General features: G+C 38.9%; 4 protein-coding genes and 1 non-coding gene across 6 annotated transcripts; 1 reads left to right on the top strand and 4 right to left on the bottom strand.

Moving 5' to 3' along the window:
- Positions 1 to 10: 10 nt before the first annotated feature.
- Positions 11 to 6,914, bottom strand: trnau1apb (tRNA selenocysteine 1 associated protein 1b). Of its 2 annotated transcripts, none has more exons than XM_015009522.2 (9): positions 6,752 to 6,914; positions 5,749 to 5,846; positions 5,445 to 5,544; positions 4,736 to 4,788; positions 3,901 to 4,029; positions 3,413 to 3,529; positions 2,616 to 2,934; positions 1,028 to 1,073; positions 11 to 893 (listed from the first exon to the last, which is right to left on the bottom strand). In XM_015009522.2, exons 1-9 carry the CDS (start codon positions 6,788 to 6,790, stop codon positions 757 to 759), a joined length of 1,038 nt encoding a protein of 345 aa, XP_014865008.2. In that variant the 5' UTR covers positions 6,791 to 6,914; the 3' UTR covers positions 11 to 756. The 2 variants fall into 2 exon arrangements, with proteins under 2 accessions (XP_014865008.2, XP_014865010.2); XM_015009524.2 differs by having other exon boundaries at positions 1,028 to 1,070.
- Positions 6,915 to 7,648: 734 nt separating this feature from the next.
- Positions 7,649 to 7,720, bottom strand: trnaq-cug (transfer RNA glutamine (anticodon CUG)). Its single transcript has one exon. It is a non-coding gene; the product is annotated as a tRNA-Gln (tRNA).
- Positions 7,721 to 7,851: 131 nt separating this feature from the next.
- On the top strand, positions 7,852 to 9,511 carry LOC106931410 (ankyrin repeat domain-containing protein 45). Its single transcript, XM_088014439.1, has 4 exons — positions 7,852 to 8,442; positions 8,724 to 8,822; positions 8,898 to 8,945; positions 9,094 to 9,511. The coding sequence occupies exons 1-4, from the start codon at positions 8,019 to 8,021 to the stop codon at positions 9,162 to 9,164; spliced, it is 642 nt and encodes a 213-aa protein (XP_087870565.1). The 5' UTR covers positions 7,852 to 8,018; the 3' UTR covers positions 9,165 to 9,511.
- A 246-nt stretch (positions 9,512 to 9,757) lies between these two features.
- On the bottom strand, positions 9,758 to 19,325 carry bpnt2 (3'(2'), 5'-bisphosphate nucleotidase 2). The gene is made up of 8 exons (XM_015009525.2): positions 18,696 to 19,325; positions 17,965 to 18,037; positions 17,543 to 17,689; positions 17,283 to 17,436; positions 16,498 to 16,593; positions 16,146 to 16,307; positions 14,932 to 15,066; positions 9,758 to 12,645 (listed from the first exon to the last, which is right to left on the bottom strand). The coding sequence occupies exons 1-8, from the start codon at positions 18,818 to 18,820 to the stop codon at positions 12,503 to 12,505; spliced, it is 1,035 nt and encodes a 344-aa protein (XP_014865011.1). The 5' UTR covers positions 18,821 to 19,325; the 3' UTR covers positions 9,758 to 12,502.
- A 1,199-nt stretch (positions 19,326 to 20,524) lies between these two features.
- On the bottom strand, positions 20,525 to 27,626 carry dars2 (aspartyl-tRNA synthetase 2, mitochondrial). Its single transcript, XM_015009532.2, has 17 exons — positions 27,125 to 27,626; positions 26,905 to 27,004; positions 26,230 to 26,296; positions 25,994 to 26,095; positions 25,410 to 25,505; positions 25,198 to 25,321; positions 25,041 to 25,087; positions 24,315 to 24,421; positions 23,901 to 23,970; positions 23,456 to 23,635; positions 23,133 to 23,240; positions 22,878 to 22,940; positions 22,522 to 22,674; positions 22,226 to 22,444; positions 22,021 to 22,131; positions 21,862 to 21,937; positions 20,525 to 21,072 (listed from the first exon to the last, which is right to left on the bottom strand). The coding sequence occupies exons 1-17, from the start codon at positions 27,288 to 27,290 to the stop codon at positions 20,891 to 20,893; spliced, it is 1,971 nt and encodes a 656-aa protein (XP_014865018.1). The 5' UTR covers positions 27,291 to 27,626; the 3' UTR covers positions 20,525 to 20,890.
- Between the last annotated feature and the right edge of the window lie 370 nt (positions 27,627 to 27,996).

Here is a 27,996-nt window from a genome sequence, read left to right as displayed (position 1 = left end):
TTAATCACTATGGTGTTTAATAGTTTATTGATAAAACATCTTCAGAAAGACAATATATACAAAATATTTTCCACTAAGCAGCAGAAAATAAAGGCTACCATCAGTTCAGCTGGTTCTTCACACAAACCTTACAGCAGCGCCGCATCTAAAACCTCTCAGAGATGCACACCGTTCACCCATTCCATTCCATCCGGATGCTGGAAACATTTTCCAATTCTTTTGGTAGCTCCATACAATCACCTTCATCCCACAATCCAGTTTAAATTCAGCAAACCAACAGAGAGAGAAATGCTAGAGTCCTTAAATAAAAACCCACACAAAACTGATTTCTTATCTGCATAATGATCCTAGAGACGATGTGAAACTGAAAGAAACGTTGAGTTTGGTGATCGCTGGAACCTGATGTTTGTTCCTTGTTGATATTAATAAGTGAAATACCGCCACACAACATTCAGCTTATAGCAGCGCAGCCTCTGAGTGCCAGTCGATTCCAGCTCTTCTAGTTCAGAGACCACCTGATCGTCACAGTGTCCATACTACTTTGCCAACTTTCCGTTTGTTACCAAAAGGCTGACAAATCCGTCTTCTTCCTCTGCAGTGTTTGCAGAGGAAGAAGAGTGACTGAACCTACGACCAGCCTGTCTTCGTAAGACACAGAGCTCTGGCCGGCGTGTTCTAAGATGTGTTTGCTGCGACACATTTTGGACGTATAAAAATGACTTAACAGAAATGAAGTATTGGCTGATGAAAGAAATATCAGGAGAAGGTTGGGATTGGGGAATCAACAGAGTCCAAAGGTTCCCATCGACAGTTCATCAAAGCGTCATAAAGCTCCTCACTGTGCTGCATAAAGTCCTTGTTCCACAGCTCCACGTCGCATTCAGGGATGGGCTCTGGAATAAATCCCACCAAGATCATCAGAAAAATAATTATTCATCCTGCTTCTCTTTCATAAAGTTCGGTATTGTTCATGAGATGAATCGCTTCCAGTAGAAATGATTATTGGAAAGCGATCAAGGATTTTTACCTTCTGTGGTGTCATCATCAGCATCTTCAGCTTGCTCCTGGCCCTGCTGGACACAGACCCAGGATTACAATAAAACTACTGTCACCGGACCATAAAACAACTAAAAGTTTAATCAGAATCCTAAAAGTACATCAATACTAATCTGAATATATCAAATTTTCAACCAGGAAAACAGATTGTTTATTCTGTTAGAATGACTGAGCAAATGCTATTGCTACCTACAGGTATTGTTGATAGTTAGCTCCAATGCATTTATACAACCATATTGTTGTAGGTTCATCAAATTACAGCCTATAACAGATTTAGATTTATCCATAAAATAGTTTACAGTAGAGATGTGCTGATCAGGTTTTTTCCTGCCGATACCTATACCGATCACCCATGAGGGCCGATACACCGATACCGATCACCGATACCGATCACATAATTATTATTTATTTATTTTTTATCATAAACCCTACCGGTTACATTATGTGGAAAAAGGAACCATGAATTCACCTTAATTTAGACAAACACTTGTTTTTAATAACTTTTTTCAAGGAGAAAACTAAACAAAACAGGCATTGTGCAAATTGTACTGCTATTGATAATACTACCTTTAACAGAATGATAACATATGAAGGCTCTGAAGAGGCTAAATAATACAAAGAGCCAAAATAAAACCTCTCAACATTGCCAAAAACATTCAAGTATAAAACTTAACATTCAAAGGCAAAAACAGGATCCATTACAATAAACAATCCAGAGTTACTGAATGAAAACTTCCTGATAGCATGGCGGCTAGCTGATTACTGCTAGTTCTGAGTGGCTGTTTCTGACTGAGCGGAGTAATTATGCAGAACAGGGAGGAGATCGATTATTTTTTTAGAGATTATTTGTCTCATGTTAAGACAACTAAAGTTTTAATACGTATGTAAAATTTATTTTTTTAGGTTAGATGCTGCAGCTTTAAACAGGTTCAGTGTGAGAGTCACTACCAGGTAGAGCAGAAGCGAAGCTCCGTCTGTCAAATATTACTACCTGTAGCGTAGCAGCGGTTCAACAGCGAGAGCAGAACCAGCGTCTTACATCGCAGCTCGAAGACTTACATAATTTCGCGGGTTATTTGTTTAGCTTTCTGACCGTCATGCTAATCCGGGTGAGTGTTTGTAGCTGTGCGCTGCTTTACCTGCTATCTGATCCTCCATATGTCTTTTTTACTGCAGTGAGCCTCGATGTAGCCAACCTCCGTCAAGTATGGCATTGTTTATATGTCGTATTAGCTTCGTTGTGTTGATGCATTTTGACGTGCTTCAATTTTCCGCCACAACACGCAAACTTCCCCTTTCACTCAGTGCGTTATAGTTACACATCGCTTAGGATTTGTTGCTGCGCGTTTGCGCAGTGTGAAGGAAAGAGGAGACCAGCTGCACAGGCAGGCTGGAAATGAGATGCAGGTGATCGGTATCAGCAACAAGAGCCAATGATCACCGATCATGCACTTTTTCATGAAAATCGGCCCGATTATGATCGGTGAACGATCGATCGGCACACCTCTAGTTTACAGTCAACTAACTTGCACCAGTTGATCAGTTTGTATTTATTTTACCTGTACAGCTCCCGTCATGTCGGTGGACATGGGTGGCATCCCCACGGGAGGCGGGGGCATCATGTGACCTGATGGGGGGTAACCGTAAGCCCCGTAGTTATAGTTGTAGCCGCTGTTGTAGCTGCTATTGTATCCGCTGTTGTATCCGCTGTTGTAGCCATAGCCACTGCTGTTGTAGCCACTGTACTGGTCGTAGCCCCCCCACTGAGGATAGTAACCCCCCTGACTTCCTGCTGCGTGGCTGCCGTAGTAACCGGTCTGTGTCGGGTTGTAGCTACTGTAGCTCTGAGTCTGGCCTCCTGGGTAGGTCGTCTTTTGGCTGAAAAACAACAACAAAAAAGGAGATTTGAAATATTGTCAATCTAAAACTGTCTGAACTGAATTATTCCGTAAAACTTAAAAATGCAGAAAGCCTTGACCTTAAACTTCTATAATTAATAAAGCTTACGTTTTACATTTGAAAGGCTCCAGGTCAGTTCACCCCTTTGAAGCACTTATTTCAAGCCAACAAATGTGTTTATAAACTATTTTCTGGTTAAACAATTATTTAATTCAAGGTGAAATATTAAACCCTAAAATTACGTTTTTCTAAAATCCGTTTATAATTGTCACCCCAGAGTTTTAACTACTTGGATAACTTTAAAATACATCTACAAAGATACAATTAAATGTTTCAATCAGATTTTTTTTGTTTTTTTAAAGTCTGAGATAAATTTCTAAAAATCAATGTTGATATTTTCTGTTTTTAAAGGATCCTTTTCTTTCCTCAACTCTTCATCTTGTAAGATGCGTCGTACCTTTTCGCCACAGCGATGCTGAGCCTCAGGGTTTTCCCCCCCAGCACGGTTCCCTGGCACTCCTCTATCGCCGCCTTCTGTTCGCTCTCGTCACCGAACTTGACGAAGCCGTAGCCTCTGAAAAACCAGACCAAAGTTACGCCTCCTCTGCCCACCGGTTCGTGCCTCATACTTGCCATGTATTAGCCACTTATGAGAAACAGAATATAATGGGTATTATTATGGTAGAACTGAAACTTGCTGTTTTACTTTTAACATGAGGTAGCATCACTTGAATTGTGAGTTGCTCTTGCTTAGCCTATATGGGGAAAACAATAGTTTTAGCATAAGACGGCAAGGAAACATTTCTTCAGCCTTTTTCGAAAACAGATGAAGATGCACTGGTGGTCAACGTCCAAAGCACTGCTATCTGAGTAACCAAGTTTAATAATAAAGCACAAAAAGAATTTTAATTAAGAAATTAAAATCGCACAGAGTGGTCAACGTACTTTGAATAGCCGTACTGGTCGGTGACTACTTTGGCTCCTTTGCAGGAAGGGTACTTCTTAAAGACCTGATGCAGCTGAAAGTCGTCCACTTCAGAGGCCAAGTCTCCCACAAACACTGAGAACTCCGGCCTGAAAGAGCAAAAAAATTAATAAATAAAAAATGATTAAAATGTCTATTTGTGCACACATAAAGAACTCAGTGATTTATTCGAAACAATACTGATAAGCAGCAAAATGTAGCTTCGTGTTTGACAAATAAGCTGAGCTCAGGTGTTATACGTTTATGGGCAAACTACGAGAAATGTTCTTAGTTTTAGAATAATAGCTAAATTAATACAGTGGATGGTCTGATTTACCTAAGGGAAAAAAATAATTGAGGTTCAACATTTGTATCTTATTCAATTAAAACATTCTATTGTTTATTTGGCTTTTAACAGGCATAGTTAAAGACACACCTAGAAAGCAAGCAGGAAACTAAGTAGCTGAATTTAAGCTGGATCATCCCCGACAGTTGAAAAGACAACTGTCATTTCCTGATCTTTTTCCGATCATTAAACGCACCACAACTAACACAGACTGAAATAGATGTTGTAATCTATGTTTATGATGTCATTAGCGCTACGTTGCTTGTGTCCAGCCAACTTGCGCGATGTGTCCAAGCACTAAGTTTTGACATTGGAGCTATTTTGGGAATGAGACTAATGATAAAACCCTGGGAGAAGCTACTGTAACAACTGTCTTACATCTGAAGAAATGTAGGATTATTATACAGACAGAAGGGGTGAAAGCGACCTCTAAAGGAAAGTAAAGGTACGATACACAAATCAGATCTTACCCTGCTTCTGGACGTTTTCCGTATGTGGCATAATTTAGCTTAAACTTCCTGGGCTGCAAGTGGGGGGGAAAAAGAACGCAGACATTAAGGCAACCTCAAACACCAAAGACGTGTAGTATAGCACTGATATTGCTGGAAACAAAAAGTGGCGTTATTATTGTTATTTAGGTTTACATACCTCCACCACCCAGACCAGCCTTTAGCCCCCTCCTCAGTTAGTTCCTACCAGAGACTCTACCAGGGCAGCCCATAGCTTGGCCGGCCCACTGGGCCAACAGTACTTCAAACCAAGCAGTGCCAAGCAGCTCATAGCTCATAATGTCACACACCACATGAAACCGGCATCTTCAGGATGGGAACATTTGTTGCTTTACATCAACAGTCCTTATTGTCCAGCATTTGTCACACAAAGTCACATAAAACCATTAAAATGACACAAGTACTAGTGGGTTAAACTGATCACAAATACTCAAATGTTCTACTGCTACACACAGGTGGGTATTCATAAAACAAAGTACATCCGAGGCGGGCAGAGCTCTGCTATCCACAATAAGAGTTAAGCACTGAAAAGGCCCAAATCTACCGCTGAGAAAAGGAAGATGGCAAGAAACTGTCAATATATTAATATCAATACAGAAACATTTATTTCTGATATGAGAGCTACTGAAAAAAAAAAGTGAATATTTTGCTGCTAAATCAAACAGCTTACCGGGTTTGATCCTGGAACCAGTTTTCCGTTGAGTCTTTGTACGCAGCGGTCGACGCTCGCTTCATCTGCCAGCTCCACAAAACAGTAACCCGCTGAGCCACTGCGGAAAGACAAAGGGGAAAAAACTGAAAAAGTTAAGCAAAAGGAAGGCAAGTGGATAAAAGAAAAGAAGGCGCAAATGTTTAACGGAGAATAAGTTGAGAACAAGTAACTTAATATTCAACAACAAAAAAGTCAGAAAATGTACATTTAAAGGCTTTAACAACAGAATCATGTCTGATCAGTAGTGTTCTGCATTTCCTACCCTGTTATCCTGTGAGTGATGATCTTGACTCCCAGCGGTGACTCTCCCATACCACTAAAGGCCTGCTTGACAAAGTTCTCATCCATATATGGGTCCAACTAGAAATAAATAAAAGAGGTAACTATGTCACAGTCAAATAAAAATATATGACTCAGAATAGGGTTGTGTGGCATTTAGAAACAATCTTTACCAAATATTACTAAATTAAACTTTGCAGCTTTTACAGGATTTATTATTGTACATGTAAACAATCTCTAATCACTTTTTTAAAAATCTTGATATGAATGAGCATGATTCAAGCATGAATGCAGAAAACGTTTAACAAAGTTTTGCAAAACTTCAAATCCCTAGTATAGATAATGCATTGGTATGTTTTTAGCCAAATAAGAAAAAATAAATGAATGAAGCAAAGTTAATAAAGTAAGTCATTACTGTCACCAAGACACTAAACAGTAAGTAGTTCCTGCCCCTAGTTTGTGCAAAAACAGAAAAGAAGCATCAGTGAACAAAGTATTCATAGTACTAAATATACATACTGCACTCATGTAATTTTGTTAATTTTATCGTAAAGACTGTTCTTTTCTTTCTAAAAAAGACATTTAAATTTACTGCAACTACTTTTGACTTGAATATTTCCGCTCGGATAAAAGACGATACTTCACTCGACTAAAACTATTTTCGGCCCTCCAGAGTTATGAGATCTTTAACGCTTTAGGCTGCAGTTCTACATGTCAGACTTGTTAACTGTTAGCTTATATTTAGCTAACGTTTCCTGCGGCATGACAAAGCGCTTATCCACAAGTTAAATATATTCGCACTTTTATTAAACCGAACTTTTAGATAATTTAGGTTACCATTTAGTTCTAGAGAGGAGTTTCGAGCCATACATACAAAGCACTTCGGCGGAGGCATATCTGTCTTCATGGTTCGTCAAAGCTAACCAAGCTAGCTATATGCGCGGCTAAACTAACGTTGGGAAATAAAAGCAAAGATTGGGACTTACATCACCCATCCACAGGCTGTTTTGCCTGTTAAACATCATTGAAAGTAGTATCGACGTGACACTATAGAAGAAACTGTTGAGCAAAAACTGACAAAGTCCTCACTGCAGAAATTTGCAACCCACACGTCGACTGACTTCCGTCTTAGCAAGCGTAGAAGAGCGAAGGTTGCGCGGTGCTTCCGGTAGGAAGCTGTAGAACTAAATTTCAAAATAAAATGAAACTCACAAACTTTCATAGTAAATTACTCTAAATAGCTCAGATACTAATATGAAAAGGGCGAGTAAACGTGTTTCAAAAATATAAATAATGAAGCCGTTTCTTTTTATATATAAATATATGTTACTTGCATTTGTTTATTTGGATCCTCATTAGCCATTGCCGTAACAATGGCTACTTTTTCCTTGGATCCACATCATAAAAAAATATATACATTTGTTACAAAATCAGATACGCACAATTATGAACCATATCGTAGAAAAAAGTCAAGATTTGCGTTGCTGTCTGAGCTAACCACTCAGTCTGTAATCTATTTGACAAGGAAGAGTTAAATATTATTTTGTAGATTACTGTCACAGGAAAATGTTATCGTTATTGAAATATTTATGGAACGTTAACAGAGAATGTTTGATCAAATATTAAAATATTCAATTTCATAATTTTGTGGACAAATTAATTCATTAATTTTTAACGTTTATTTTATTTATGGAAAATAATATAATTTAAATAAAAGGAATAAATTACAGCTTATTATTGTGATACTTTTAACTCAGAAGGTTATCTAGATTAGAGAAGAAACAGGGGTATTAGGTCGGTTTACTTTAGAAGACTAACTGAATTTGATTAATCATTGGACATAACCACAATTTTAAGTATATATTCGTAATTTGCAAATAAGAAGGTCCCACCGAGATTTGAACTCGGATCGCTGGATTCAGAGTCCAGAGTGCTAACCATTACACCATGGAACCACATGCTGTCATTTACGTGAGCTTCATGCTAGAGTGAAAGATGCGTCCAAGTACTTCAGAAGTTGTGGAAACGTGACCTAGTTTCACGTTGATTCATTAAATCAAACGTTTCCGCGTCGAAAAGCGGCGACCGTACTGAGGATAAGACTACTAACGAGTAAAATTCATGTGGAGGCCAGTAAAAAAAGTCAGAAATTATATTTTGCTTTTTCTTTTCCACAAAGAGGCATAATTTAAAAAGAAAGTAGTAAAATACAATGCAAACCAGGTGGATAACATAAAACTCTCAGCTGAAAAAATGCAGGTTATGTGCGTAAAAGCTATGGGGTTCCCCATTTGTTTTTTGTTGTTGCTTTATTACAAACAAATAAAAAAAAACAATAAAACAAACAAAAAGCATCACCTTCTGTGTGGTAACATATTAATGGCCTTTAATGTAACACCGACTGACGCGGTAACCATGGTAGCTGCCATTCTCGGGATAACAATGACATCAATACAGGACGAAATATTCAACAGCGTTCTCTCAGGAGACGTAGAAGACTTACAGCAGGTTCTGGAAAGTTACGATGCTACCGAAGAGACAGAGGAGATCAATTTGTTTGGAAAAGTGGACGAGATGGGAAGAAATGCCCTTTTAGTCGCTTCCATGCTCGGAAAGAGCAGCGTTGTCCGTGAACTGGTGAAACAAGGCGCCAAGTTGGACGAGCAAACCGTCAGAGGTGAGAGCGAATGAACGAGATCACACAGTGGGGTCTGTTATTTCATTTTAAACCAACAATATTCAGTTTAGTGCAAAGCACACAACCAGATACCGACTAACACAGGTACAAGTTTGAATTCTTTGGCAGGATTGACCTTTATAGATTTAATATTTACCTGTTTATTGTACGGATAAGCCATCACCTTGATACACTGCCGAGTTATTTTTTAGGGTATACATCGCTGCATCTTGCTGCTTGTTGGGGCCATCTGGACACAGTGAAGACTCTGCTTGAGCTAGGAGCTGACTTAAAGGCCAAGACCTTCAGAGAGGAGTCACCTCTGGACCTGGCCAAGAGATACTCCCAGACAGACTGCATTGACCATCTCACACAGGCTGGTGTGTGAGGTCCACCTCAGCAATGCGGATCATATTGAGTGGAAATGACTCTTAATTATGTTTATCCCCATCCAGAAAAGGAACTGGAAGCTCTTATCGCTGCTGCAAACGAACCTCCCGCAGGTATTGTATTTATGTCAGTATTATAATATTTATGCCCAGATTGCGCTTCAGGTTTATAACTTATTAATGTAGTCGAATTAATTATTTTTAATATGTTAATCTCTTCTGTAATGTTTCCTGTTTTTTTTTTTTTTTTTTTTTTTTACAGGCACAAAGGAGACTGATTCAGGTCACCACACTGCCAGATCAAAGCATCGGAAAAGCACAGCTAGACACTAAGTTTAGCTCCTAATTTTAAGAACATTAATTATAAACACAGTAAAATATTGGCATCCATCTATCCATTGTCTATACCCGCTTGTCCCTGCATAGTCACGGTGGGAGCTCCGAGCTCCAGTGGTCATTGGGTAAGAAAGGGGTGTACACCCTGGACAGGCTGTCAGTCCATCACAGAGCAATACAGAACAAACAGCACAGAGACATTTTAGAGAGACCAACTAATTTAACGGTCATGTTTGTGGACTGTGGGAGAAAGCTTGAGTACCATGAGAGTACACACGCATGCACAGGGAAAATATACAAGCAAGGTTTTTACTAAAATATTTGTTTTGAGCACATTTTAAAAAAATTTATTACATTTAGAGTGCCTTTCCTAATTATCCATCCACATTCAAGTTCGTCCCATTTTGCCCACAAACTTTATTGTTGTACTTAAGAATACATATGGTTTACTTAAAAAAAAAAAATCTGGAAAGTGTAGCAAATCTCTACAAATAGCAAACATCTCTTGAGCTGATTCATGTGTAAACATGACTTTAAGTCTTGATAAGAGACATTTAACAAAAAAAAAGAATCAGAGGAGACACAGCTCATCCTTTCATGCACACAGTTTATTGGAAATTCACAGAAGCCAAATGAATTACTCATGGAAACTGTACATACTGTTTACCAAATAAGAAAAAAAAAAAAAGGAAAATCAGACCAAAAACCAGGCTATAGTCTTTTTAAAACCATAGGACAGCCATTCACACTTTTACTTTTTTTATTTTAAGTTCAGGAACACATTAAAAGCCTGCATGATTTTTATATCTAGCTTTCATGCTGCTTAAAGGCAAAATTGTCAGTTCAAGCAGATTTGCAGGTTGTTTTTTTTTATATGTAATTTCTGTGGTTAATGTAAAAATTTACCATGTTATTGGAGGGAATAGAAGACACTGTTGACAGAGATAAATTTAATTTACTTCAGCAGTAACTAAAGGTTTTTCTACGTTAGCTGATCAAAAAAAAAACCTTCATGTACTCCGTATCGCTTCTCATTTGGCTTTTGCATTCTTTCAATGTGTAAATCACCCGACTTTAAAGAGACAACTGAAACACTGGCAGAGAGGTAGACACAAAGATATGAGATTCCTATAAACCCAGTAGCCATGCAAAGAAAAACTGAAAATGAGCAAATGAGTACTAAATCCCCCAAATCACATTAAAAACGACAGAAGTAGTGAACACCAGAAAATGTCTCTCCAAGGCCTTCCAGATTTCCAAAGACAACATGATGCAACTCCCAGAGTCTGGTTGGCATGGCTACGTGGAAAAAGACACAGAGGTACACATGGTGCTCCTTTGAGAAATCCACGCTCACGGTTACAGACGGTCCACATGTTGTTGTACGTTTGCGCTCAAAGGTTGATTCAGCTCTATGTTGTACTCTGCAACATTGCAACCTAGTAACAAAATCCCCGTCTTGAAATTGTGGCGGGTCGATTGGAGGCTTCAACGTGTGCAGCCTTAAGGAAAGCTGAGCAGCAGTCTACAGAAGTTAGGTCTTCTATACATGGATCTGTTTTGTTTTTTTCTACATTTATAAATGTATGGATTTTAAAAAGACCTTTTTCATATCTAAAGTAGTACTCCCAAGCACGTCACAACACAGTGATGTGAAAAAGTGTTTCTTAAAGTACACATGCACGAGAGTCTTAACGGGATGTATCCAAAGTCACACCCCAAAACGGTGTCCATGTCATTTTCACAGCAACCGATGGCGGCGAGCATTGCTGTCTGTGTTACTAACGTAGCTTACAGCGACAATGTGGTTTTGTCCAAGCAAAGGCACTGGAAACATAAAACTGAAACTCAAGTGCAACAGCTCTGACTTCGCCATGTTTTTATGCAATAAACCCATTCCAGATCATTCCTCACCTCTATGGACAAGTTGTCAAGTCTCGTCAACCAGCGGCAGACGAAACTGTTTCAATATTTAACTTCTGACCTAAACGGAGTTTAGTCTATGTATCGTTAACACAAATGCTATCAAAACAAAGAGAGCATGAAAAGATCCTTCAACAAATGTATCTTCTTCAGACACTCGCATGAGTTCTCTGCTGGTATTTTTCGACTGAACACAAGAAGTCAAAAGTGACTCGGGTACAACCGACACAGTGCAGAAAGACAAACAGTAGTCAAAGGAAATGGGGATTCGTCAAGACCAAAAATCCAAACCATACATGCATACTTCAGAGTTTTGAAGCCACTTGTAGGCAGAAATGAGGAAGTACTAATTTCTCTTTCCAACTAAAATTTGTTTTCTCTTACTGAAAAATCTTTCTGACTTTGACATCAAGTCTATTGCGTGGTTTCCAAGGTTTCTAAATCGAGAACCATCAAAACAAACGTTTTGGAGTGGAGAAATGCTGAGGCTAGGTAAAGGACTACTTCACTTTTTTTGCTTAATGAATTTTTAATAGGTAAGTAAAAAGTACCAATTTCAAGCATTTATTATTGCACAAATTCTGATTATTAAAAGTGTTCAGTTATTAACTTCAACACTGAATCCCTTCCTGTGTGCCCACTGCCACTCCAACAACTTTTGTTAGTTATTTTGTGCTTTAATAAAAGTTTTTAAACCAATTTGCTCAATTATCTGATAAACATTGAAGCCTCAACACAAATCATGTTTGGCCATGATTTGAGTTCTCTATAGATAATCAACTTCTTTTCAATTAATCCATCTTGATATAATCTTAATAAAAGATAAAGGATTTAAATAAAAAAAATAAAAGGATTTTTTTAACGTAATAACCCATAGATTTACTCAAAATCCATAGTTTCATTAGTTGCAGAGATGGTCTAAAGTCTGATGCTCTCTGAAACATTCCTTTCTAAATTAGTGTTATGCTCTTTTCAAATATGAAAAAGAAAAAAGACATCTACGATGGTGGAAGCAGATGCCGAGCTCCAGAGTTTCTCCTGCAATGTTCAGCTGTATGCTCTAGAGATTTTCACATTAAAGTCCCCCTGTTCTCCTGTAAAGGTGAAAGGAGGAGACATGGAAGGGTCCACTGTTTTCCCCACAGTTCCTTGTGAGCATGCGGTTTCACATGAGATGGATGAATGATGCATGTAGCCGTGGAGGAGTGTGAATCCAGAACCATTGTGGTAGCCATGCTGGTCACAATCCTGTTCAGTGGGCCAGGTTGGTGTAGACGGCAAATCCCCACCCAGCTTTCAAGAAAATAAAAAATAAAAAAACATGATCATGAACGTTTGATGTTTAATCGTCTCTTCTTCATGTTAGCCTCAGCACAACATGCCAGAGCTGCCAATGGATGTGTGGTTGTCTTTCACTTCTTTGAAGGGTCCCAGTTTGGAAGTTTGGTCAGTATGTCCTTATGATCCACTTCAACACTGGCCACCAGACCTCCTTTGTTCAAAGGAGTTCCACTGAAGTCGATGTTCTCCCCCTTCAGAGTGGTCATGTGGCCTCCTGTAAAGGAGATTAATGGCTATTAGACAGATAAGTGTAAAGTTGAAATGAATTTCACCCATATCAGAATTATGAGGAAAAGACAAGCGAGTTACATCAGGTCATGCATTTCTGTTCTCTTTGTCAGTGTTCAAAAATATAACAAACTGGTTCATTTGTAAATTAATTGTGCGTTAGAATAAATCGGGTTCATATTTCAAACACAGGATATTTGACATTGGGTCAGGGAAATGTATTGCACGACTTATGAGATACAAAGAAGCTAGCTAGCTAGTAAGGGTATATAAGTAGCTAGTTAGCAGTAGCCTTAACCATTTCAGAATGCAATGAAGATGTCTGAGTGTGACTCAAACAAGCCTCACAAGGAAACAAAACAAAACAAAGGATATAAGAGATTAAACAAGTCTGTCAAGACAACATTTAAAATTAAGATTAACATATTAAAGGCCAACTTGCATTTAAAAAAAAAAGACATTTTAAGGCCTTAATTGTAGATACATGAATTCAAGACTTGCTAAGGCTGCAGGTACATCCTGGATACATTCCCTGCTGGGAAGAAATTTGAAACTACAGGTGCTGGTCATAAAATTAGAATATTGTGATAAAGTTCATTATTTTCCATAATGTCATGATAAAAATTAAATTGTCATATATTTTAGATTCATTGCACACCAACTGAAATATTTCAGGTCTTTTATTGTTTTAATTTTGATGATTTTGGCAAACAGCTCATGAAAACCCAAAATCCCTGTCTCAAAAAATTAGAATATTATGAAAAGGTTCTCTGAACGAGCAATAAAAATAATCATCTGAATCAACAAAGTAACTCTAAACACCTGAAAAAGATTCCTGAGGCCTTTAAAAACTCCCAGCCTGGTTCGTTACTCAAAACCGCAATCATGGGTCAGACTGCTGACCTGACTGCTGTCCAGAAGGCCATCACTGACATCCTCAAGCAAGAGGGTGAGAAACAGAAAGAAATTTCTGAACGAATCGGCTGTTTGCAGAGTGTTATATCAAGGCACCTCAGTGGGAAGTCAGTAGGAAGGAAAAAGTGTGGCAGAAAACGCTGCACAACGAGAAGAGGTGACCGGACCCTGAGGAAGATTGTGGAGAAGGGCCGATTCCAGACCTTGGGGGAAGCAGTGGACTGAGTCTGGAGTAGAAACATCCAGAGCCACTGTGCACAGGCGTGTGCAGGAAATGGGCTACAGGTGCCGCATTCCCCAGGTCAAAGGTCAAGCCACTTTTGAACCAGAAACAGCGGCAGAAGCGCCTGACCTGGGCTACAGAGAAGCAGCACTTTGGACCACTGTTGTTCAGTGGTCCAAAGTACTTTTTTCGGATGAAAGCAAACTTTGCATGTCATTCGGAAATCAAAGTGCCAGACTCTGGAGGAAGACTGGGGAGAAGGAAATGCCAAAATGCCAGAAGTCCAGTGTCAAGTACCCACAGTCAGTGATGGTCTGGGTGCCATGTCAGCTGCTGGTGTTGGTCCACTGGGTTTTATCAAGGGCAGGATCAATGCAGCAGCTATCAGAAGATTTTGGAGCACTTCATGCTTCCATCTGCTGAAAAGCTTTATGGAGATGAAGATTTAATTTGGTCTGGAATCGGCCCTTCTCCACAATCTTCCTCAGGGTCCGGTCACCTCTTCTCGTTGTGCAGCGTTTTCTGCCACACTTTTTCCTTCCTACTGACTTCCCACTGAGGTGCCTTGATATAACACTCTGCAAACAGCCGATTCGTTCAGAAATTTCTTTCTGTTTCTCACCCTCTTGCTTGAGGATGTCAGTGATGGCCTTCTGGACAGCAGTCAGGTCAGCAGTCTGACCCATGATTGCGGTTTTGAGTAACGAACCAGGCTGGGAGTTTTTAAAGGCCTCAGGAATCTTTTTCAGGTGTTTAGAGTTACTTTGTTGATTCAGATGATTATTTTTATTGCTCGTTCAGAGAACCTTTTCATAATATTCTAATTTTTTGAGACAGGGATTTTGGGTTTTCATGAGCTGTTTGCCAAAATCATCAAAATTAAAACAATAAAAGACCTGAAATATTTCAGTTGGTGTGCAATGAATCTAAAATATATGACAATTTAATTTTTATCATGACATTATGGAAAATAATGAACTTTATCACAATATTCTAATTTTATGACCAGCACCTGTAGAGCTTTCAGAGGGTTTAAGCAGCTCATCCCTCTCAGCTGAAGTCACTGGTAATAATATAAAGAAAGTATAAAAGTTTGTGGAAAAAAAAGAAATAAAAAAAGTGCTATGTTTTTACCAAGTGCGTTCAGTAGTGCGGCACCAGCACAGATGTCCCATTTCTTAATGTATGTGATATGGATGTAAACATCTGCTTCATGTATAGGCTTTGTTTGACCTGAATGCATCTTCAACAGCGATAGCACCTTGTATCCTGTAAGACAAAAAAAAAATAAAAATACAACACTGTGGCTGAAATGCCTGGTAGCCGTTAGCCTGTCTAAATAACTTTCTTAACAAAAACTACTGCTGTTTGCTTAAGGGTTATAAAGAAAAATGACAATTCAAAAACCCAACTTTAATCCAATTATTTGACAAAGGCAGAAACTGTTTATATTGTGAGGAAAGACAAATGCTGCTGAATCAACTCACTGCAGCACTAAGCCATATGTCACTGAGTGGGTGACAGACGTACAGTGGCTCTCAAAAGTCTACACGACCTGTTTAAAAAATTTGTTTTTCAAATTTAAAACTCAGAAAATGTTTTTTTTGAGTTTTTACTGGGCGCATTGGCGACACCTGGAGGATATGCTGCGAAACTGCTGATTTTGTGATGCGAAACTGCTGATTTTGTGATGCGAAACTGCTGATTTTGTGAAAACAATTGTGCACCAGAGACATGATGAATAAGTCATATATCTATGTTTGCAGTTACATGAGCGCTTTTTAACGCATGCCTAAGTGATTCATTAGTAGCCATAGCAATAAAGACCACATAAAATTGTGAAAAGAGTGTGAATTTGGAGACTGAAAAACAGCAGCTTCACCATTTCGCAGGCGCACTTCTGAATTTGTTTGCATTGTGCAATCTAGGTAGACGGTGGACATTAAATAATGTCTGACTTTGCACAAGACATACGAGTAGTCAACGGCGCCTCTTACTTGCGCCATATTAGCTTCCTCTTCTTCCCACAAAAACACAAAAGTTTTGCAAGGCTTATTTACATATTTTTGCATATTTAAACAAAAGCGTTTCTGGTGATTCCACCTGTGCACTCAATAGCACATTTACTGGAATCTCCAAAGAAGATTCCAGTAAATGTGCTGGAAAGTATGCATGTATCCAAGTATGCTTGGATACATGCATACTTTTTTTTTCTAGTTCAGCTAATGCCAGCCTTTAGTAGACAATCAACACAAGTCTTTGTGCAATTGGCTCCTGGTCATCACAGCTGCAGGTAATATCTTTCATGTTCCTTAAATGCTAAAAAGGACCAAGAATTCTCTGCTCACCTGCGCCACCTGCTGGGATTATTGTTGTGTTGTTTCCAAAAGCAGAATGGATAAAGTTTTTTACTTCTCCAGAATGTGACCGTGACACAATCACTTTTGGCGAGTTGAGGTTGTAGGATGACCTCTGCTTCATGTTTGTTCCCTGACCTACCATCGCCCAGGCTGAGGAAGCCATAATAGAGACAGAAGCAGGGCAGAGAAAGAGAACAAGTTCATATACTTGCATTTTTTTTTCTAGCATAAAGACACTTTACATTACTATAAGGCTTTTTTAAAATAAGAAAATATATCCAAAGGGTGTACTTAGTCAAAGATACGGATAAAACATCTCTTCACAGATGCCCCAACTTACCAGTAAACCCTGTAAATGGCTGGTGTATGACACCAATGACTGGTTTACCCTCTAGAGCAACACACACCATAGTGGTCACATAGTCTACCATGTTCTCTGTGGAGAGATAAAGTCACAGGGTAAGAGTGAAAACAGGCATTTGTGTCCAGTGTGAGTATCTATTGATGTAGGACTTGCTGCAACATGAGCATTAAAGCTGCAACACTGCACTGATATTGCAATGATATTATATTTAAGACATACTGTGCAGCTCTAATTACAAATAATTATTCTGACTCCAAGTCAATATACCAGTTCTCAAAATGAATTAACAGAAACAATATAAAGAAAGGCCTGGTGCACTTTTGTGGTGCAGCAACATCAAATGTTTCATCTTTGACAAACTGGTTTTTTGAAGTTGAACTGCCATCCCTCTCCCCAATACAAATATTCAAAACATTTATATTAAATAACTGGCTATATTCCTTTCTATGCATACTTTTCCTAAGATCTCCCATAAAAGTGCTAAAAAACACAAATATAAAACAATAGGCAGCATTTTCAGAATATAAAATATTTTTTCTGAAACAATTAAAGTGATAGTACTGGTTGTTCTCAGAGGCTGAAAAGCAAACTCTAGAACCAGTTCTACACAAACATTTTGTTCAACGTGATTGGAAAAACTAAAAGGAGTATATGGGGTCGTGGGACGACTCCACTGTTTTCCAAATGTAAGGAAAACAAGGTAAGATGAGGTAATAACGTTGGATCTTACTGAAATCACAGAAATGATGATGCCGACCCACCTGTGTATTCTTGAGTAGCATCCAAAGGATCAATCCACACAGTGATGCTATCAGGAGAAACCTCCCTGCCTTTCTCCAGCTTCAGTATGTCATCAGGTATGGTCCTGCTCCAGGATACCGAATCTGACTTGCTGTCACTTTCCTCGCTGAATACCTAAATACAAAAACATTCTGGCATAATCACTTGGATATGGATATTTTCATTTCAACCATACACAAAATCAAAGCATAGTTTATGATAATACTCTGGCTTTGCTCACAGTGATTTCAGGAAATGTGTTCTTTATTAGGTTATACATCTTCCGGTGCGACTGTAGGTCCCCCATAGTCAGAAGCTCTTTAGCTCCTTCCTTTGTTTCTCCCTTTGATTTCTCGTTGAGTGTGTCTTCTTCACGTACTCTTTTCACCTAGAAAGGAAGGAGTCACATGTTACAGCAGATACAGCATAAAGACAGAAATCAAAACGGAGTTAGACGTCTAGATGTTGGGTTTAGAAAAAAAAAAAAAAAGTGAGGCCAGTGGCAACAGTGGGAGGAAGCCAGAGTACCTAGACAGAATCCACAAATACTAAGAGCGTGTATTTGCATATAATTAATATCAAGTTTAAACAGTTATTACAGTCCAGCTCCACTTTTATATAAAATGTTTCAACACATTATACGAAGAAAAGCTTTGTCTTTACCTCTTTCCCACCCAGTTGTGCAGCCTCCACAGAGACAGCCAACAGGTCTCTCAGGTCCACCTTTTTCCTCTGCCTGCAGACACAAGATGACAGAAGAAAGGTTAGCATCCAATTTAAAAAAAAATCCTGTTTTAAAGGAAGATAATTGAAAATGTAATGTTTTGAAGCAGCAAAGCCAAACTGAAACTATTTAAAAGTACACATTCACACCTGCCAGGTGCAGAGTCGCTGTCAAGTAAGGTGTGACACACTGTCCTGTCTACTGAAGTCTCTTCCACATTTGTAGCAAATGTCTGACAAGCAGGACTGCATTCAGACAGACTAAAGTGATTTTTGGAATGTTAATCAACCCGGCTCCACCACTATTTAAATGAATCCTCTGATGATTCGTTGTCATATGAAAAACTGAAAAGCCTGCATCTCCTATGTTTTATTTGTTTGTTTGTTTTAACATAATTTCAAGCATTCAGGCAGGTGTGATTAAGCTAAAAAAAAAAAAAACCCCACCAGTTTTGATCTGTCGAAATCAGAGACATTGGGTAATACCTCAAAGAAAGAGAAAGGAAATGGAGAAGTAGGAAGAATAAAAATCTAAAAACAATCAGGAAGGCTCAAGTAGACAGGACCTTCCCACTTTAGATTAAAATTATACATAACATCCGATGGACTTAAGTTAAGCATTGCGTCAGATAATGTTACTTTACTATACACGAAGAAAAAAAAAATCCAACCTGAAATAGGACAGGTGGTTGGAGAAGACCCCGGCATACAGGTGGTAGATGACACCTACTCCCAGCAGGCAAAACACCGCCACACCGAGCGGTGACAGCCGGATACCCATCGGAGCCATTGTCATTGGAAGTCACTCCGACGGTTTTCAACTAAATAAACGTAGGAACCAAAGAGAACAGATGTTCTCTGAGTTTATCAGTGAATATAGCTGACGTGGCTAACTAGTACAAACACTGAGACGTCCCGAAGAGCTTCAGCTTCACAGCCGGTGTGGCTTGGAGGCAAATATCTCCGGATACACACAAAGAAATGTCCCAAACACGATAATGTGAATTCTTATAAAGAAACCCCAGAGCTCTACCACCAACACAGGGTAATGTCTACGAGCCGACTAGCCGTTCAGCATCGTCTGACCCTGGAAATGCACCGAATAACACAACGTCTCCGTTGGAAACGACATTCCGTTTCTTGGACGCCTCTAATGCACTTAAACGTCGCCGTCAACTAGCAGAAACAAGCCACGACTTCACTGCTCTCGAAGCGGAAAAAGAACAATCACATCTCTGTTCAATCATTTTTTTTTCCTGAGCTACGGTCAAACACCCCGACACTTCCTGTTCCGGGTTGTCGTCGTCATAGAAACCGGAAATGTCTCCGTGCTGTACGTGAGAAAAACTACAGAAAACTACGAAACTACGCAACCGAATCAAATGACACTTGCTAGTGGTGTCCGGCGTGCAATATATAAAACTTAAGGATATAAAAATAAAAACTGAGCCAAGTTTTTATTTCTATATCCTTAAGTTTTAAATATTACAACAAACAAAATATTTTTTTCTTTCAAAGAACATACAAAAAACCATTCAAATGTGAAATATAAAACTAATTTCTCCAAAAAAAGACAAATGTAATATAAATTTAATAATATTAAATATATTAAAAATATACGGAGGTCCAGCTAACTGGTACTAGCAATCTTACAATGAGTGAAAAGGAGATAACCTGAGTGAAGACACTGTGTCTGCAGTAAGGGGAAATCAGTATTCTTGGCTACCATTACAGCATGATTGCACTCCAAGCAATAGAGAAAAAGATTATGAAAAGTATAAATCAGGAGAGGGTTGCAAAAAAAAAAAAAAAAAATCTCCAAGGGAATTAACATCCCCAGCAGTTCAGTTAATCCATTGTCAAGAAATGGAAGAAGTTAAATATTTTGGATTTAGTTGTCATTATTTTGTAAAAAAATAAGAAAAAAAAATCTGTTTCAGATTTGATGTTAAAGACTTTTTGGAAATCTATTTTGTCAAAAAAAAAAGAGTTGATCATGATTGGTTTGTAAAAGCAATAAAAGCATAAACGTCCAATGTTATATTCTTATATGCCCTAAATATTTGTACACTCCAATTTTCTTTTTCTTTTTTTTTTTTTAATAAAGTCAGGTTGTGATTATATGATATATGCAAGTAGGCTTATATTGTTGCAGAGCAGAGTGACAGACTGCTCACACTGTAAGGTTAATGAGAGGATAAGAAGCTGTTAATGAGAGGATAAGAAGCTAGTAGGAACTTTACTCTTAAAAAGTTTTTTGTACTGGAATTACTCATGTATCTTTAACCCTTTGATCCCAAGAGTCTCTTGTACTTAAAAAAACAAAACAAAACAAAAAACAACCTTTCACTGTCCCAATTAGGCATTTTGAATGCAATTTTCTATTTTAAGACTTTCTTACCAAAAGAGCTTTACTCTTATCCACAAGGTGGCAAACAGGTCACTCAAACTGACACAGACAAGACACAGAGTTTTAAAGGAAATGTCCTGAAACAGTAACTTTGTCGATAAATTTCATTTTATGAAACAAAACAGACTCAGTAATAGTGGGAAACACCTAATAAGTTTGTCCCCATAAGTATTGATACTATTGAAGTGTTCATAGTTGATAGTTCATAGTTTAGTTTCAACTTTACACTCTGTCCTTTTGGCATGATATTTTTTTAACCGTCAGTGGTCAGATACAGCCAACGCATCATTTCTCTCTTAAATTCACTTATCTTTAATGTCCCTGCGGACCAAATGAACATTGTTCAGTCTACATGTCTCTCTCTGTGTCCTCATCAACGCTTTTATTTCTGATGTGCAGATCAGAAATAATGTAGGAAAACATCTCCTCAGACGTTGATTTGTCTTTTTCAACGTCTCACTTCCCTCCTCCTCCCTCTGTTGGCCATTTGACAGAAATGTGGTACGGCTTCAGCTCCTCCTCTGACACGGAATCAGGGGCGTGGCTCATGAGGTCATGACCCCGGAATGACTTAGGGAAGGCGATGACATCACGAATGCTGGAAGCTCCGACCAAAATAGAGACCAGGCGATCCAAACCTATGGGGGCATGATAAAGGAGTCAGCAAACCAGCTGCAAGTTAGCTAAAAAAATAAAAAACTCTGCCTGTAAAAATATACTAAAAAAATGCTTTGGTTAAAAAAAAAAAATCACTTTCTGAATTTAAACTGTTTCTTAAAAAAAAAAAAAAAACCTTAGCAACTGATTCAATAAAAACACCTGAATTTGGACTTTGCAAACATTCTTTAACTCTGTGTAATTTCTTTTACCTCAAGTCCTCCTGATTTCATATTTCATGAATTTCCCTAAAATGACTCCCTATACGTAACATATCAGTCATGACCATATAAACGGCTAAAGACGGTTATTTTTACCAGAGAGACACAATTTAGCAAGCCGTACGACCAAATGATTTATAAACCTTTGGGAATTGCTATGTTGAAAATTTGAATACAGATATGTTACGTTTAGATTATGTTATGACCAACTAAGACATGTAATTACTCAAAATATTCTGATATTAAATTTTGACAAGAAAAAAAAAGTATTTTTTCTGTCCTTTAGAGTCATTTTAATTAATTTAATTTTTTGATTAATATCTAGATCACATGGGCTAAATTGTCTAATTTTAATGTAAAATTCAGCTTTTCCCATAATTTCTTTTTACTGATTTCACTGTTTGTGCTGCTCAACTCTTGTCCTGCTTCTAGTGTGTTAAACCAGTTGAACCAATCCGATGTCTATCATAGCTAAGGTTCTTGTGACTTGAGGTCAAATTTCGCCCTCTCGTGGCTCTAATGTTAATCTCCAGGCAGGAGCAGAGTTACCCAGAGCGATGCCTCCATGAGGTGGCGCTCCAGAGTCTAGAGCCTCCAGCAGATGGGAGAGGAGACCGGGATCCTCCTGCCAAAGGAAAAATACAAAATTAATTATAACACATATGAGCCAATATTCATTTCTCTCTTTGTTAAGTAAGGAACGCTAACCTTCAGAATGTTCTTTAAGACATGAAGCTGCTCTGAGGCTTTATGGATCCGGATGGAACCTCCTCCAATCTCACTGCCGTTCAGTACCAGGTCATAATGCTGCCCTCGCACCTACGAAGCACCAAGACACCACACTGAATATGGCCTGGGCTATATATTATTTTCCACAAGGGCAACTATTTAAAAAAAAAAAAGATATAAACACCTTGTGTGGCTCTGTGAAGAGCAACTCTCTGTCCTCCGGTTGAGGAGCAGTGAAAGGATGATGAGCGGACTCCAACTCCTCGGGTTTATCTTCTTTCGGTAAGAAAAGAGGGAAGTCCACAACCCACAGGAAGTTGAAGGAATCCGGATCGCGGACCGAAAGGCCGTGAGCCTCTAGGAGCTGGGCTGCCTTTAGGCGAAGGCTGCCGAGCATCGGGCGCTGACAGCAGGGCGAAAGGAAGTTGAAAAAAAAAGGCATTTTCAGTTGTTCCGTTTGTCTTAGAGCCAGGACCTTACCACAGCGTGGAGAGAGCCGGCTGCCAGCAGCAGCAGGTCTCCTGGTCCGGCTTCAGTCTTCCTCAGCAGATCCTCTGTGACGGAGACGGGCATCAGCTTCTTCAGGGGAGACTTTAACGAGCCGTCTTCTCTGACCAACACCAGACTCAGCTCCTTTACAGGAAAAAAAAAAAACTATTTAGGAAAAAAAGAGGCCTAATAATCCTTTGTGGATTGTTTTGTTGCAATTATTGACTTTAGATGAGGGAAATGCAGATTTGAAAAAATGTTTTGGGATCTCAAAGACTATCTAGGATTTAGTAACAACTGAAATCTAATCATTGAAAAGCTAAAAACAAAAGGAAACATGAGCCTACCTGTCCAAACTGACTCTTGGCTGTTTGCTTCAATTCCTCTAAATCTTTCCCAGTGAAAAGTTTCTTTCAGCAGACACAGAACAACCACAAATAAAAGCAAAAACGGCACAAATTACATATCAGCATACACACATTAATATTATAATGAAGCAAGTCTTATTTGAATTAAATACATTTTCTTTATTGAACTAAATCCTGAGCTGTGTAGCACAGAAGAGCGTTTTACAACAGTATAAATAATATAAATATTCATACAGCTCCACTGGGGACGCGTATGGCCTGAACCGAGCCTTCTGATTGGCTGAGAGCTGATCTGAGGAATTCAATCTGAGTGGAGGAGAAAACGTCACTGATGTCTGTCAGCTGGGAAAACAAGAAGACAGAGAAAAAAAAAGTACGTGAGAATAATATAAACACTTTCTTAATGACCTCAATCTTTTGTCTGGTTAAACACAATTTAGGCTTGATTAAGTCACCTGCGCCCCAGATTCTTGATGAATCCGAAATTCTGTACATATGCAATCCATTGGTAATCCATGCTAAGGTTCGGTTCATCTAAGCCACAAGAACTCACCCACCTTCATGCCAAATCTAGTGTCCGGTTTGTCCACGCCGTAGCCTCTCATCGCTTCATCATACGTCATCGTCTGGAAAGGGACTGTTAGAGAACCTTTCTCTGCTGGCCAGGAATACTGCAGCAAACCCTCCACCAGCGACAAAATGCCGGCCTGGTCCACAAAAGACATCTCTATGTCCACCTGGAGCGGTCAGCGAGAAGATCTGATAGGTTAGCAGCTCCTGTCAGCTACGGCTCCTGGCAAAATGCTGAAATTTTTCACGTCTTGTCACATTCAAATTCAAACAACAAATCTTTGGGTTTATTTCCCTACGACTGTATGTGACACACTAATTCAGTAATGAAGAGAAGTGAGAGGAAGACAATACGTTTGTGTGAGGCATTACAACAAGCAAACACCTGACACCTTCACGGAACAGGCCGAGCATCCCACTGCTGCGTCCCACCTGAGTGAACTCTGGCTGCCGGTCCGGTTTGGAGCCTTCGTCTCTGTAACATCGAGCCACCTGGAAGTACCTGATGACGCCAGACAAAGAGACGACGTTTTGAATTTATGAATCAGGAAGCAATTCAAGCACGGTGGGATTTTGACTTTACCCGTCTTCCCCATTCCGTATTTTTATGAGATTTAACAAATACGAAAGATATTTGAAGTAAAGCACAAGCAAGCTGACTGCGGCCAAATTACAAATGCACAACAAATAACAAAGCTTTTCATGAAATAAAGTAACTCAACAATGTCCTATTGTTGGGCAACTTTCAGTGAGAATTTTTCTCTTGTCTAGCAAAGCAACAACTGCTAATTTAAATGCATAAATAAGCCACATGCTGATGAGATTTAAATCAAGCTGGTCACTCACCGGTCCACTCCAGCCACCATCAGCAGCTGCTTAAACTGCTGCGGACTCTGAGGCAGAGAGTAAAACAGGCCCGGCTCCCTGGAGGGGACGACGAACTCTTTGGCGCCCTGAAAGAAAAAAAAACACGAGATTCTCAGTAACGTATGAGACACATTTAGACGTTTGTTTCAAAAAGCGACACGTACTTTTACCCCAATAACATTTCAAGCTTTTCTAAATGATTTGTTTGAAAGAAAAATATGCATTCCAGCTGAACTTTTATAACATCTCGCCAGGTGACGCCAACAAAAATGTCAGTGTATTTTGAGGGATTTTATGAGCTACTCCTTCACAAAGTGTTGTAATTCACTAAACGAAAGCATAGTGTGCATTTGTATTAACCTGTCTCTACTCTCACACTTCCAATTGCAAGTTCCAAAATGAAACGTTTAGCTGACAACTAAAACTGAACCCCCAAAGCTGAAATAAGATGGTGGGAGCATCAGAGTGGAGATGATTTCCTTCAACAGGGATAGAGAATCTGATGAGAGCTAAAAGGAAGATGCCTGAAACTAAGTACTGGTCAATCCGAAGCATAATTGTGTCCTAGAATGGCCCAGTCAAAGTCCAGTCCTATATCCAATAGGAATGTGAAAATTGAAGGGGTGCTGTAAAGATATACAAATGAGAAAGGAGTTCTTTTAGAAGTTGTTCTTGTATGATTAAAATAGCTGAGGACCTTCTTACCCCGGGTGTCCTTTTGAATAAAGTAGGTGTTTCAACATCCACAAAACCTACAAAAAAAAAGGAGAGGAAAAAAACAAAACAATAAAACTACACAGACTTGAAGTCAAATTTGAAAGAGAATAACTAAACAGAAACACGTGAACTTCACAGTCCGTACCATGCACATTACAGAGATACTCCCTCATCTTCATCACCAGCTGAGATCTCAGTCTGAGATTCTTCTGCATCTGCGACGACCTCAGGTCCAGGTAGCGATACTGCATCCGCAGCGACTCGGACTTCTGCACCACCCGGCAGACACGACGCATTTTTAGAAGTCACTCAAATACACGAATGAAAGCTTACTCGTTAGCTGAACGAGACGCTTACTTTGACAAAGTCCTTTATCTCGAAAGGCAGCTTCCGGCACGTGTTGAAGACTTCCACATTTTCCGCCAGCACCTCTACGTCTCCCGTTGGCATCGCCTGGCGTAAACGCAACGAGATGAGAGGTCAGGCCCGTCTGGAGAAAAATGGCTGCTTCGATGCAGGTTTGCAGGACATATCTTAAAAAACATTTCATTATCTAACTGTGCTGCTAATGAGCGCTGATCTCCTAAACTTTTTCTGCTTAGGAATTTGTGTTTATGACGCAGGTCTGGTTAAACTCACTCTTAGTGCAAACACTCCTGCAGCCATTTGATACATTTAATCGATCTGTTTTTAATGTTTATCTGGAAATCACAGTAAAACAGCAGCGACTGTTGACAGCCAAAGGTGATATCATTAAAGCACTTCAATATTATCTTCCTCCCAATCAACACTTAACAAAAAATATATTAAATAAAAAGCGATATAATGTATTTTTGTGTTCAGAAACATTATTTTTTTTAAGAACATTCAATTTCCCTATAAAAATATCGCAAAAAAAAAATGTATTTAACAAACAATATAACCTGATAAAGCGCTCAAACCTTGTTCTCCTGCCCGTCTGGTCTTCTTCTGACTGTTCCTGTAACCTTGACAACTGACTCCACAGAGAGATCACACAGCGCTGCTTTCATGCTGATGACAGACTAAAATGGGAAAAAAAAAAAAAAACTTACATTTAGGGGCTTCTAATAATTTTTCAATTAATTCATACATTTTCTGTATTATTTATTTTTTCAGTGACATCAGCAACTTTTTAAAGATGAATTTAATATCCTACATCTTCCGGGGGGATTAGAACTTGAGTCAAACCGCTGAAATCTCGCAGGATGATAAACAGATCTTGTCTGTGGTAAGCAGAAAGAAATTATTACATTTATTTCAAACATTTCATCAGTGAAATTGTCTAAAATAATTGTGTTAGAATAGAAGAACATTATTTATTGTCACTTTACCAGTTTAATAATGGTTTCTAATTTTGGTTTAGATAGACATATTCAAGTATTTGGTCTATTTCTGATCATATTTTACTCTGTTCAGGTAAAGATGAAGTGGAAATAAAAGCAACCAAAAAAAAAAGCAAAGAACACATCAGAATCTGAAAAAGAAAAACAAATAAATTTGATTTTTATTTTTGTTAAATTACTGATTATTATACATGCACTGGTAACACTACAGCTTAACGTCCTGCCCTACATCCCAAATCTGATCAATATTTTACCACCAATGACTTTGAAAAATGAACAAAAATGTGTGCCCCTTTTTAAATCTTTTATTTCTAAAGACAAATTTAGAGCTTTCGTTATACTTTCACTTCACAATAATGCACCACTTTGTTCTGGAGTAAAGATCACAAAAAATGAACTAATGTTAAGGCTGAAAAGGTTAAACAGTAAGAAAAAAAATGCCAAAAGTACACTACATCTCAAATAATGAAGAGCTAATAATAGAAAACCTGAGATATTGGACCCATCCACACAGCGTGACCTTCTCTCCTACATGATGTGACCTCAGCTCTCCACAAGTGTGAGTCCTGAACGACAGGCTGCTGGGACCTGGCGACACGACGACAGTCAAAAAAAAAAAAAAAGTTTCAGGAATTAACACGGCCAACACTTCCCGATTCTAAACTTATAAACAAACGGAGAAATTGAGTGCCATGTGTTAAGAAGTACCTGTGGTGGCAGACGGAGGCGTGTGGAGTCTGTTGGAGCTGCTCAGCTGTCTGACTGGTGTCCTACACGCCAGGTGTCCTCTACCTGACGCTTGGTGATGCCACACAGCACGAGCTCTGAGTCCTGTAAGGACCCTCTGAAGCAAAAACCTGCATTTTGTTGCCATTTCTGACAAACCCACGGACGAGCCAAACCATACAGTCACCTGTCTCAAACTATGGGGATCACCGGAGTCCCGCCGGAGTGTCTGCCTGGCTACAAATGGCTTCTCTTACATGGGGAAACCCGTTTGCAGACATTGTAATATCATGTTAATAAACGCTTCACATGAGGAAACTCTTCGCTGCCGCGGTCACTTTTCTCTCCTGCCCCTGGTTCCGCGTTTCCCTCCTCTCTTTCTGGGCGGGTTTCACCACTCTCAACTCATGTGGATGGGTTTATCTGACTCCCAGTCGGCACTTGAAAGTAGTTCCATTCATGTAAGAATCAAGCTAAGTAAACGGAAGTAACGTCACGACGTAAAGACCGAACTATTCAATCGACGAAATAATCGATTGAAGCGCGTACTAAACTAAATATTTCACTCTTTAAAAGAAAAAAAAAACTTCGGAATGATAAAAACGTATAATTACTACGACAAACACAAAGATGGAAGTAAAAGTGATCAAAGAAAGAAAACAGAACACTTCCGTGTAATTTATTTATTAGTTTATTTTTATAACGATGTTTGCAGACACTAATGTGAAAAAAACCTCAAAGGAGAAACAGTTGTATTTATTAGCACCTCAACACAAGCCTATCAATACATTTTTTTTCAAACGGTTAGATACTTTATTTTTTATATTTTTATTTTTTTTAAACTTGATTCAAGA

The sequence above is a fragment of the Poecilia mexicana genome, unplaced genomic scaffold (genome assembly GCF_051168715.1).
Source record: "Poecilia mexicana isolate PSO_F unplaced genomic scaffold, ASM5116871v1 scaffold_17, whole genome shotgun sequence".
NCBI lineage: Eukaryota > Metazoa > Chordata > Actinopteri > Cyprinodontiformes > Poeciliidae > Poecilia > Poecilia mexicana.
The sequence above is the reverse complement of the archived record's forward strand: the minus strand, read 5'-3'. Positions and strand labels throughout refer to the sequence as shown.

Coding starts and splice junctions, on each gene's coding strand:
- trnau1apb (XM_015009522.2), bottom strand. CDS start 6,790: ATGATGTTTAACAGGCAAAACAGCCTGTGGATGGGTGAT. Junction 5,847..6,751: donor ACAGCCTGTGGATGGGTGAT/GTAAGTCCCAAT, acceptor ATTTATTTCTAG/TTGGACCCATATATGGATGA. Junction 894..1,027: donor TGATGATGACACCACAGAAG/GTAAAAATCCTT, acceptor GATTTATTCCAG/AGCCCATCCCTGAATGCGAC.
- bpnt2 (XM_015009525.2), bottom strand. CDS start 18,820: ATGACAATGGCTCCGATGGGTATCCGGCTGTCACCGCTCGGTGTGGCG. Junction 16,594..17,282: donor TGCTACTCAAGAATACACAG/GTGGGTCGGCAT, acceptor ATCTCTCCACAG/AGAACATGGTAGACTATGTG. Junction 16,308..16,497: donor GCCATTTACAGGGTTTACTG/GTAAGTTGGGGC, acceptor TGGCTTCCTCAG/CCTGGGCGATGGTAGGTCAG.
- dars2 (XM_015009532.2), bottom strand. CDS start 27,290: ATGGCAACAAAATGCAGGTTTTTGCTTCAGAGGGTCCTTACAGGACTC. Junction 25,088..25,197: donor GTATCTCTGTAATGTGCATG/GTACGGACTGTG, acceptor TTTTTTTTGTAG/GTTTTGTGGATGTTGAAACA. Junction 23,971..24,314: donor ATGGTGGCTGGAGTGGACCG/GTGAGTGACCAG, acceptor TGGCGTCATCAG/GTACTTCCAGGTGGCTCGAT.
- LOC106931410 (XM_088014439.1), top strand. CDS start 8,019: ATGCAGGTTATGTGCGTAAAAGCTATGGGGTTCCCCATTTGTTTTTTG. Junction 8,443..8,723: donor GGACGAGCAAACCGTCAGAG/GTGAGAGCGAAT, acceptor TGCTTGAGCTAG/GAGCTGACTTAAAGGCCAAG. Junction 8,946..9,093: donor TGCAAACGAACCTCCCGCAG/GTATTGTATTTA, acceptor TTTTTTTTACAG/GCACAAAGGAGACTGATTCA.